The sequence below is a fragment of the Drosophila arizonae genome, chromosome X (genome assembly GCF_054131065.1).
Source record: "Drosophila arizonae isolate 15081-1271.41 chromosome X, UAZ_ARI_1.0, whole genome shotgun sequence".
Taxonomy (NCBI): Eukaryota; Metazoa; Arthropoda; class Insecta; order Diptera; family Drosophilidae; genus Drosophila; species Drosophila arizonae.
The window spans coordinates 17648307-17660847 of NC_142927.1; the positions used below are offsets into that span (position 1 = coordinate 17648307).

A 12541-nucleotide genomic window follows, 5' to 3' on the forward strand; every position below is an offset into this window, starting at 1 on the left:
CATTTGAGCGACCCACGGCAATTATTTTGACGACGCGTAATTTGCGTTGACGATGCGGATGATGAAGAAGATGACGGCGTGGACCAACATGAAGATGCAGACGCAGCGACAGACGACGAAGCTGTAGACGGCGAAGACGTCGCGGTTTTTTCTGCGTCAAAATTGAAGCGACAGCGTAGCAAACTAATTAAAGCCAAAGCAGAGTCTCCCCAGCCACATGCCCAGTCCCCTCTCTCTGTCTATCTTCTCTCTCCTCTCTCCACACACACACACACACACACACACACACACAGTTGCAGAGACGCCCCAATTGCAGTTTGCTGGCCGAAAATGAACGATTTTAACGCTTAGCCTTTTTTAATTGTCCAAACGCTGTTGGATCGAAGCACCGAGGGCAGCCGTGTGGTACAGTGTGGCCTGCTTTTGATGGGCATGCCGTAACTTAAATGCATGGCGTCAATAATTATTTCCATTTTCATTTCCATTCGCATTTTATTTGCTTCGCATTTCATCAAATTGCGATGGCAGAGGGCGTGGACGAAGAGGAGGAGGAGGAGGCGGCGGCGGAGGAGGAGGAGGAGCAGGCGTTTGCTTTTAATTAGAAATCAATTGTCTATGTAATTGCGTGCGGTTTTTCATTTCAACTTGTCTTCTTTGTCGTCATCTTCTTCTTCTTCTTTCGCTTTGCTTCTGTTTCCCTGTCACACATAAAAAAAAATTTGATCACGATATATAAAATCATAGCGATTAGCGCTTATCATTTGTTTGCATCTCTTTAAACGTGTCGCACAGAAGGTCGTCAAACAGCAGCAAAAAGCAGAAGAAGAAGAAGACGAAGAAAAAGCAAAGTCGAAAGAATCGCAGTGCTAATCAGACAAATGTGCAACAGCTGCAACAACAACAACAACTTTTGCTGATTGCAGTTGGCCAAGCTCGCGCTGGGTAATAAATTATAATGCATGTTTAATTAATTGTTGAATCATTTACTGCGAGCTTTGGTTTTTTTTTTTGTTTTTTTTTTTTTTTTTTTTTTTTTGTCTAGCAATTTGATGATTTGCCACATTCCGTGGGAGCCGAGCTTGCAGCATGTTGCCGTTGCATGCGGCAACAGCATGCGCAACGAGCATTTTCTCAATTTAATGCTAAATTAATTAATGCAATTTGATTTATTGACAGGCAAAAATTGTCTTCGTTTTCTCTAATTAAAATCTTGAATTTCCGTTCAAGCTTGTAATTGAAGTGAATTGCCAGCCGAGCAAAGGCAACGGCTGCGAAATACCCTGTAAATTGTGAATTGTGCAACCAAACTATATTTATGCCCAAGTTTTTCTTTTTTTTTTTTTATATAATATATAAAGTGAATTAATTTGGTTGGCGAATATTTCAGATTTTCTTAAAATTAAATTTGTTTATTTATTTTTTTTTTAGTAATTTATTAGAGCTCTAGTTGAGCAGTCGCTGCCAGACCGTTAGCCACACACATTTCTTCTACAGGATGCACAAATTGAAATTGTCAATTTCACATGTCTAACGACATCTCAGCTCTGTGTGTGTGTGTGTGCGTGGGTGTGTGTGTGTGTGTGTGTGTGCCTGGCCAGCTAACAAGGCGTTCAAATTGATGGTCACAAGTTTTGGGCCAGTGTTGTGTAATTATTCATATCACCCACAAGCCAGACGACGGTGGGCAGGTGCGGGGGGTAGGCAGGGCGAACAAAAAAAAAAAAAAAAAACCAGAAAGGGGGGCGCAAAAAAAAAAAAAAAAAAAAAAAAAAAATTGGTTGACAAGTTGGCTGCAAAGTTGCCAACTTATTTGTTAGCCATAAATTAGGCGCTGCCGTTTGGCGATGTCAAATCTGTTGGCCGAGTTGCCACAAATTTAATGGCCTCCAATTAGACAAAACCCAATTGCAGCCTACGGCAATTTATGAAGTGCCAAATGGATATTTAAGCAGCCAAATGAGTTGCGGCGCTGCCAACTCAATGCGCTGCCATTTGGCCAAGTCATGCCAAAGCCAAGTTAAGACAACAACAAAAAAGAGAAGAGAAAAAAAAAATGAAGTGAAATGAAATGTTATGTTACTTATGCTTGTCAGCAAAGCATAATATGGAGAGGGAGAGAGAGAGCGAAAGAGAGAGAGAGAGAGAGATAGAGCGAGATAAACAGATATTTTTATTATTGGAATTCTAGTTTTTCGCTTAGAGCCAAGTGAAAGTCAATTGCAATTGCCGAAATCAACGAGCCGTGAATGTGAGCTCTATTATATGATCACACACACACACACACACACATGTGTGTGTTTTGTCAGTTCGCATTGAGATCAGAGAATTGTATTAGCAAAGACAACAACCAATTGCTGATGACACAAATCAGCACACAAATTGCATGTAAATCACATGGCAAACAATCAAAACAAAAGCAAACCGAACCGAAGCAAACTAGCGCACGCCAACAACAGCAACAGCAGCAGCAGCAACAATAAGAATGACAGCAACAACAACAGCAGCAACTGGTACACGAAAATAAGGAAATAATCAATTTAAAAAAATCAAAATCGCCATTTAACATACAAACGAACAGCAGCTACTAAACTAAGCTATAGCTATATGCTGACTATATATGCCCCGACATATACTTAAAAAAGAAACAGAAACAGAAACAGAAACAGAAAAAAAAAACACTGTAAGCAATCAACAATCAGTCAATGTGTCCAGACAATAGACAAGCGCGTGTGCGAGCGAGATGGCTAGCGGGGCAGTGAGTGTGCCGCAGTGCTGCCAGCTCGCTCATGCACACTTGTCAGCGTCGGCGGTGCGGGGGGAAGAGCGCCTGATCAAAATCCATATGCGATAAATAAATTGAATTTATCCGCAATTGGTCGAACGAAGCGAAGCGACGACAGCAGCAGCAGCAACAAAATCCATGTGTGTGCCAGCGAGAGTGTGTGTGTGTGTGTGTGTATGTGTGTGCACTTGCGCATGATAATGACTGTTTTTTTTTACTTTAATCAGCAGCAAAACCAACAACAGCAACAGAGGCAACGATAACGACAGCAAACAGCAACAACTTAAATCACTGCAGCCAGCTCTAACTAAGCTCAATGTCTCTAGCAATATGTGTGTGTGTGTGTGTGTCTCTTTCTCTGTGTGTGTGAGTGTGTGTGTGTGTGTGTGGGTGTACGATTTGTTGCTGATTGATTTGAATTGAATAATTGCAATTGTGTTTGTTGTTGCTTGCGCTACTGTCGTGATAGCCAAACTACAACAACAACAACAACAACAACAACAACAAGAACTACAACAACAGCAGCAAAAAAATTCATCAAATCTTGCGTTGAATTGAAATTTATAATAAATAAAGTTTGCCTGCTGTTTTGCTTTGACAGCAGCAGCCAGCTGCATTAACGCCAATAATAGGCTGCAACAACAACAACACTAACAATGCAACATGGCTGTCAATCAAATCAGAGGCTAGGTAAATAGATGCCTATGTAGACGATCTAAATTTGGCTTAAAAAGCAATCAAATATAGTGTATATTAAGAAGCTTTGCATTTTAGAGCTTTCAGCAGCTTTTGGCTAGCATGCAGCATATTGGTAGTGCTGTAAAACAGTGTTGCAAAACAGTCAGCTGCAATGATATAAGACTAATTGAGGCTTACCCGTGTTAACTGATACATTTCCATGCTATATATACACACACATATAAATATACATATAAATATACATATATCTATATATTTGCTATATACTAAAAACCAAATGTATTGCTAGAAATTGTTCAACTTAAGCTTTAATTGAAAAAAATCATACTAAATTGGAATAATCGTCAATAAATTCAAAGAGCCCAACACACGAAAAACTCAAAATCATTCAAATGAATGTGAGTGTGTGAGTGTGTGCGTGTGTGTGTGTGTGTGTGTGTGAGGTGATTATGAATTATAAATTATGATGAATATTAATACAAATCAAATAGAACATAACAACAATACAATTCGAATCGAGAGCTGCCTTGACACTGCCTAATCAAATTTATTTCGGCTGTCTCCGCTGCTGCCAGTTGTACTTAATATTATTATTATTATTGATGATTGCCACGCCTATACGCCCCATGTGCGTGTGCGCTGTGCGCGCTGTGAGCAGTGTGCTGTACACTGTACGCTCTGTATCTGGGCATAGATCAGTGACGTTACGGCCCCGACTCTCTTGGCTTCTTGTTAGATTAGCAAGCGTTTATCGATCGGCTGTTTGCACAGTTGCGCTCGATCTGGGACTAATTCAATTTATTTTTAGCCAACTTCGTTTTGGCCTCGCAACGGGTTTTCCGCATGAATTCGAATACCAATTTTGTATCGTACTCAATTGTTTATTTTTCGACATTTCAAGAGACAAAGCGCGTGTTCACAAATATTTACATTCAAATAAAAACTTAATAATGAATCGCATGATATCAAACAGTTCATCTTATAATATATATATATACATATATATAGAGCAGTCAAGTCGTTATGGGTATTTCAGCACATTTTGCCCAAGTGCGTCAGAGTTTATACAAATTTAAGGGAAAAAGAATGCGAAACTCTATAATAGACAATCTGCGGGTCATCCAATCGAGAGAGAGAGAGAGAGGGAGAGAGATAAACTTAATTTCTAATTAGTTGAAAAGCCATCCGTCAAGTCGAGTATTATAATTTTGATAGCTCATCATCGAGGCTCACCCCCAACAATCGGTGTTGGCTTCACAGTTTCCCAGCTTCCCAGTAGCGTCACGCGATGATAAGCACAAATCGAATTTGTGCATGAAAATTATTATTATTATGATTATCTATAAGCACACATACCCATACATATGTATATGTATATGTATATGTATATGTACATGTGCTCAATGCGCATTATGCTGGTCAATCGAGTTAGTTCTAGTTCAAGTCCGAGTCCAATGCGGGACAATTTTGACTGATTGATAGCATCAGATGATTTCTGGTATATTTTTGAATTGAGTTTTTATCTAGAAACATACAAAAATACCTAAACGTAGTTACCCTTGTTCGTTGCCTTAATCAATTGAAATTTCTTGCCTACATATCTCTCGACTGTGGTCGCCCGAACTACACAATTTATTCATTCCCATACAGTTTTACTGATAACGCAACTATATGAATTTTGTCTTGGTTGTTTTTTTGCTTGAAACTCGACAAGTGTTGGGATAAATATTTACAACAACAACAACAACTAACCGACAAACCGCACAAGTCATAAAAGAACAAAAAAATAAAACAAAAATTGATTTCGGTTTCGTTCGGCGACAAAACAAATACAACAACAACAATAACAATAAATTTGTATTTAGTTGAGAACAGATTTGTGCTGTTGTTGTTTCTTATTTAATATAAAAACAGATTAAACAAATGTGTTGCAGGCGAGGAATATTTTTTTTGTAATACATACATATACATATGTATAAATATATATATATATATGTATTTTTTTAACACACAATTATAAAAAGCGAATGCGACAAACAAACCACAAATGCAGACAAATATACATACACATACACACACATTATAAAGACCTTTAATAAAATGCCTAATTTATTAGCTTTAAATTTCAATTTGCCAATGAAAATTTTTAAAAAATTTTAACAATTTATATATACATATATTTCTATATGTATATATAAATTTCAACTGAATATTTAATTTTTGATTAAACACAAATTTCTTTGTCTTTGCTAAACAACATTTAGTATGTTCCATACAAATTATTTTTCAAATATTTTTTTTCTTCTCTGCGATAAAGAGGGGGAAAAGAAAGAAAGAAAAAAAAAACCAACAATAATCTAAAAACCGAACGTGTCATTTCTTTTTGACTCAATTATGTGGCACATGTGTATACATATATCTATGGCACATTAAGATATGCTACCACACACATACACATATGTACATATATATAGTTTGCTAAATCGAAACGGAAGTGTTTTGTGTTTTATTGTTTGTGGTTTTTGGCACTTTGTTGAGCTGCTAATGTGCTGGCAATTTTGATCGCACAAGCATATATTATCATATACATATATGATTTTTTTTCGATTTCGTTTTTTTTTTTTTGTTTTTATAAAATATTTTCGATGTTGTTTGCGGCATGTTTAACCCTTGGTTGGCCCGCTGCTATTTTTATGCGCTCTTCACTGCACTTTGTCTATAAAAATGCACTTCTGCGAAAAAATAAACACGCGCCGCGCCAACACAAACAAACAAACAAACAACAATGTGAAAGCGGGACAGACAGCCTGTGTGAGTGAGAGATGGAGTGAGGGGGAGCCGAGGGGCTCGGCCGCTGCAGTGGAAGATAGACCATAGAGCAGATCAGAGCCAACAAGACACAGTCTAACAACAAACAACTGTTGCAATTCCATTTAACATAATTTTTGCACAACTGTCGATCATATATGCCCAGTGGCATGCCCCGGCCATGGGGTATAACGAGCACGATGGGCGCTTGGCAACGGCACGATATATCGATCTGCATATGTATGTGTAGGCAGCTGGCTTCCTCTGCGAGCGCAGAGCTTGGAGTTTTGGCTAATCGTTTCTTACAGGGCATTTCACAGTCTGGCGCTTCCGGCTTTTGGTTTTTTTTTTTTTTTTTTTTTTTTTTTTTTTTTTTTTTGTGGCTGCCTGTGGCGTGGCGGCGGCGTCTAAAAAATATTGTCGCATATTTATGAACATGTGTAACAGATAAATCTGAATCTTTGGGCGCACACGTAAGTGATTTAGTTGTCAGGCGAGTGCATTTATTACAGCTGTGCCTGGGCGCTGTCTCTGGAGCCATGCCCATATGGTGGTCGCCCTGTATGTGTGTGTGTGCCAGCCGCCAGGGGGCGCTAGTAATCAAACTAATGAGCTGCACAAAAACCCGGCGAAAATAGCATTTAATGGATTTCAAATAAAACGAAAAGAAAACATAAGCAAAAGCCTAGCAATAAGTGGCAGGTAAACAAATGAGACAGGTAGAGAGCAAGAGAGAGCGGGCGAGAGTGAGATGGGCTGAGAGAGTGTGAGGCTAAGAGATTGTGTCTGCTCTGTGCCAAGTGAAGTGATAACACATTAAAGAAATGCATTTGAGGGGCGTTTGCGGTTTTGTTGTTGTCGTTGTTGTTGTTGTTTGTTCTTTGGCGCACTGCAGCGACACCTAGGGGTTGCTAATGGCAGTTAGCGCTAGCTGCAAAAGATGTCCTCGATGGCTGCCAAGATGCTGTGTGCTGCACTTAATGGCAAATGATAATGATTGATGCTCAAATGCAAGCAGCCCTTAAAGCATCTTGCAACACTTGCAGCGCGCTTTACACTCTTTGGATATTCGCAATTGGGGTTGGGCTTGAGCTTGGGAGGATTGGGGATTGGGGATTGGGGTTTAGGGTTTGGGGCATAGATGCTGGCAATAAGCAATCATTCAATGTGGCCACAATGGAGGCTCGGGCGTCTTGCATTAAAGAAATTGAAACGAGGGAGGGATGAGAAATGGGCGTAGATGAAGCGGAAGGGAAAAGGAGAGATAGAGTGAGAAAGGAGAGATGCAGAGAGAGAGAGAGAGAGAGAGAGAGAAAGAGAGAGAGAGATCGATCAGAAAAGATGGGTAATCTACAGATCTACCGATCAAAAGAATGCTTTCATTCTCTCTTTCTTCTTTTGCAGCACATCCTTAAGCGTTGAGCAAATGCAGCCGCCTATATCAATATCAATATCAGGGATGATATCAATATCAGGCCTTGTCATAAGTAAACACAGGCAACAAGAAAGTCATAAAAATATATGTACATATAACAAAAGCTGTGGAGGACCGGCTCTCAAGCCGAAACCCGATGCCATGAAAAGACACTGCAATGGGCGAGCTGCCTTTAAGGACAGCGGTAGATGGCAAGTGTAAACAAACAAAGGAAGAGCAGGGCAGCAAATTGTAGGCGTTAAAATTGTCATGTCAATATTTTAATGATATCACTTTACAGCCACTACCCAACCGCTTAGGCAGTCTATATAGTCCGTCGTCTGCAGTTCAACTCCATCCAATCAAAGTGTCTTGCGCAAAGTTTCATTTTAACTTTTTCTATGCAAAAAAACCAAACAAACAAACGAAAAAAAAAAATCTAAAATTTTTTTTTAGAGTTTTTGTTTTGGGAAATTTCCTCGTGGCTTTCGAGTCAAATCCCTTGCATATTTTTGTTCTCCCTCTCCCACTCACTCTACCCGTCTCTCGTTCTCTCTCGCTCTCTGCTCTTTCTTGTGCGTCGTGTAAAGAAGAAGTCAAAAGTCCTTTTATTTATTTTTTCGACTTTTTTCTGCTGCTGCTGCCGCTGCTGCCGCTGCTGTTGTTGTTGTTGTTGTTGCGCTGGGACGCTCATTTGTTTGCCTTGTATTTCCTTCTGTTTTCACTCGCTTGTTTTGTTTTTTGTTTTTTTGCACTTGTGTTTGGCTAGAAAATTACAAGAAAAGTGCGCTAAACTGGCTGGCAGTGCTGTGTGGGTGGGTGGGCGTGGCACTGTGGGTGTTTTGTTTACTTATGCAAGTGTTTTCTCAATTGTGCGTGCGGACAGCCCAGGGAGCTGGCACTGGCGTAAAAGCGAAAAGGGGCAAGGGGCCAAAGGGTCGACAGGGGGGCGGGGGGGCGAGTCAGGGAGTTCGGTCAGTCGTGCGTCGTCGTCTGCGGTTGGAAATTCTCCTTTTTTTTTTTTTTCATTTTTGAGCTGGCTTTAGGGTTGCCTCCAGTTAGTAATTTTTTTTTTTTTTTTTTGGTGGGCGGCTGGCAACATTTGTCTAATCTTAACGGTTTTACATTTCATTGCGCCGGGCAATTGGCACGGCTCGTGGAGTGGCCGCAGACAGTTTATTAAATTAGCTAAAGCAATGTCTTGGAGAGTGTATTTCAGGCACTTACCTCTTTGTCTTTGGCAGCTAATAGTACAGCGGGCTGATTGTTGTTGTTGTTGTTATTGTTGTTGTTGCTGGCGTTGCGCTTTTTGCGCTTCTCATTGCTGTTGCTGTTGTTGTTGTTGTTGTTGTTGTTGGTGTTAGTATTATTGTTGGTGCAATCGTCATCCTCGGCGCTATGTGCCACATGTTGCTCATTTACATTATTATCACGCAGTGCAACATGTTGCGTTTCACTGTTGTTCTTGTTCTTTCGACTACAGCTATCGGCATTGTTGTTGTTGTTGTTGTTGTTGTTATTGTTGTTGTTGTTCACACTTAAACTAGCTACCAGCTCATCCTGTTGCTCATCGGCCGGCACATCGGCATCGGCATCGGCATCGATACCTCGCTCATCGCCCTCATCATCATCATCGGCATCGTGTTGATCATTGTTGGCCGCAATTGCATTCGCATCGGCAACATTTTCAGTTCTTGCCAATGTCGGCTCGACGGCAGCAATGCTGCCCGTATCAGCCACATGCTCCGGCTCCAGCTCCATATCATCGTCGTCTAGATCGCCATCGGCATGCGCCACATTCGATTGCATCGATGCGTCCTCCTCGTCATCGTCCTCATCGTCATCGTTGCAATTGCTGCTGGCTATCGGCTCAGCAATATCTCGTGCTGATTGCTGTTGTGTGGCTGCTGCCCCAGCAGCAGTTGCTGTTGCTGTTGCCGTCGTTGTTGTTGTTGTTGTTGTGCTTATTGCAGTTGCCGCGATGGGCGAATGCATTGGCGATTGCTGTTGCTGCTGTTGCTGGGCTGCCGCTGCTGCTGCCCGGGCCGCCGCTGCAGCAGCCGCTGCCGCCTCCATCATCATTTGCTGGGCGTGATTGAAGAAGAGCTTGGGATTCAAGCAAGCGCCGCCGACGCCGACGCCGTTTTGCAGGCTGCTCTGCAACTGTTGCTGCTGCTCGGCGCTGAGCAACGGCGGCGATGGCGACGGTGTATTTGTGTTGGCCAGCAGATTGCCGCCGTTCTGTTGCAGCGTTATGGCCGCTGCAACAATCGAGCTATTCAACAGCTTGTCGCTCTCGCCCTCGCTTCCTCCAGTGGCTTCCTCTTCGCCGCTGGCCAATGATGTTGCTGCTGCTGCTGCTGCTGCTGCTGCTGCTGCCGCTGCTGCTGTTGCTGTTGCTCCTGCTGTTGCTCCTGCTGATTCGGATGTGTTGTTGTTCTCGCTGTTACTGTCGCTGTTGCTGCCGGGCGTGCCTGTGGATAGTTGCTCCTTGAGTGTGTTCACTTCCTTCTCGGCTAATGTAGCGCGCTGTAAATAACGGAAAGAGAGAGAGAAAGGGAGAGAGAGATATAGAGATAATGTGAGTAAAGAGTGTCAGCTTAGTCTGGCCATATGTTTGTCGTTGCCAAAAGGCAACTATCGACCCTCATTAATTTTACTTTTAAAGTCATTACGGGTTAAATTTAGCCAAATTAATACGTTGCCAAACTTTTGCCCAGCCGACAAAAAAGGCTTAAAAAGCCAACAACGAATTGCTGTGGGCCCTCTGCAATGCCCATTCGCATTAGCAACAGCAGCAGCAGCAACAAACAGCCGACAAATTTATAGTTTATCGTTGGTATCGATAAGCCAACTTGGAATTTTAGTGCTATTAGCGTTGACCTTCGCCAGAAGGGGGAAGCCAGACGACGACGACGACGACGACTTGCTTGAAATCAAATGCCAAATGAGAAATTAAAACAACAACAGCAGCAACAACAGCAACAGCGACAAAAAAAAAAAAAAAAAAGACGAGAGAAAGGTTACAAAAATATGCGGTGCAAACTTTTTTGGCAAATTAGTCTGGGCCCAGGACCCAGAGCCAACCCCATAGAACCAGAAGCAAAACCAGAAGCAGAGCCAGAGCCAGCCCCAAAAAACTCACTGGCAAATCTGAGGCGTGGGCCATAGCTTAGTCAGGTCCGGTGCAGTGTCCTCTCCTTGGCTGTAGCCAAATCGCTTCGACTACGACTTTTCCTCCGCCTTCAGATGGCAATGACTTTTGGGGGCTCTTTGGCTTCGATTTTCTGTTGATTTGTACTTGTTTTGGTTTTTGAGTTTTGTGCAATTTTATTTGTATAAATACCGGAAGCCGATGAGCGGCTGCCGGCGGGGGCTGCCGGCCGCCAGGGCGTTGCAGGCAATAAAGAACTTTGGAAATTAGTCGATGGGCATATCGTTGCTCTATTGCCAAAAAGAAAAGAAAAAAAAAAAAAAAAAAATAGAAAAAAAAAGAAGCGTAAAGGACGCTTCACCGTAAGCCTTTGCAGTTCTTATAGCACTTTTTGCCTCAAATCGATGAGAACGTCGACCCCCGTCCCCGTTCCCTCTCCCTGCCACTGGAAAACTTAAGCAGGAAGTCGTTATAAGGGTCGGGTTAAGACTGAATTGCAATGCAGTTGCTGTGGACTGGCGAAATGTAAACGATTAGGAAAAGTCCTTTTGAACTACTAGAACAACTTTTGTGTGTCTGTGTGTGTTTGTGTGTGGTTGAGCTAGGACAATAGTTGAGCCACGCTCAATGAAAGAAGATAATGTTGCGGTTTTAGGCACTCGACGAGATGTCAGACTGCTCGATCGGGGCTCGATTGAAGAGGGAAGATGACATAGGGAAAGCGTCTTAAGAGCAACTATTTGTGGGCAAAGTTTTTGTAATTAGAGCTGAGCCAAAATTCCAGAGCAATCTGATGAGGCTAGAGCAGAGATCTTACGATAAGCTAGATCTTTTCAAACAGTTAAAAAAACATAAAAGTCGAGGTCAGAGGTCGACTCTTTCCCAGAATAAGACCTTCCCGAAATAGCTTTAAGTTCATGTCTCCTTGGCTGATGCATTGAGCTGTATTAAATTATTTACAACTTTGGCTAATTCCAACTAGGTGAAATCTGGGTTGTTTGTTGTCTGTCACACAGGGCCTTGAAAAGCCTTGAAGAGTTAGAAACTTGGCAGATTGTGTATTGGTTTAAAATGCAGCTAAATGACTAGAGACTGCCTCGTCGAGCCGCAGGAATTTGCTGTCTTTATTTATTTATTGTTGCTGTTGCTGTTGTTGTTGTTGTTGTTGTTGTTGCTGTTGTTGCTGCTGTGTTTATCTTTTTTCTTGTAGATGAATGGCCCTCGAGGCATATTTGTCAACATCATCAGCAAACGAAGCGAACCCGAACTCAAACCAAAAACCGAACCCGCAGCCAAATGTAACGTTAGCAGGAGCCGCAGGGGCAACCAACGAAAAAAGGGGGGGGGGGGGGCGTGGCGGTGTGGATGTGGCGCAGTCTCGGTCTCGAGCTCGACTCGTCGCATAGATATATATTTATGATATTTAAAAGCTCTTAAGTACAAACAACAGACAAGCGACTGGGACTGGGACTGGGACTGGGAGTGGGACTGGTGAATGTGAACCGTGGGCAGGGACTGGGGCTGGGGGCAGGGGACAGCGGCCAGGAGGAAGCTGCAGTTCTGTCCTTGCCGAGGACTTAAAATGCCAGACAGCCTTCAAAAGCGCGCTGGAGCTCGGATGGGGCACAGATTTTCATGCTGACTGTTTCGTGGCGAATGTCTGTGTGGCTCATGCTTCGGTTGC

At 42.3% G+C, this 12541-nt stretch overlaps 1 protein-coding gene across 3 annotated transcripts in view; it reads right to left on the bottom strand.

Moving 5' to 3' along the window:
* Positions 1–12541, bottom strand: part of ct (homeobox protein, cut) — a 99705-nt gene that overhangs the window by 34858 nt on the left and 52306 nt on the right. For all 3 annotated transcript variants that reach the window (XM_089474641.1, XM_018016509.2, XM_018016511.2), the window contains exon 2: positions 8931–10232. In XM_089474641.1, the coding sequence (XP_089330767.1) occupies positions 8931–10232 (1302 nt within the window). The remainder of the gene's footprint in view (positions 1–8930; positions 10233–12541) is intronic.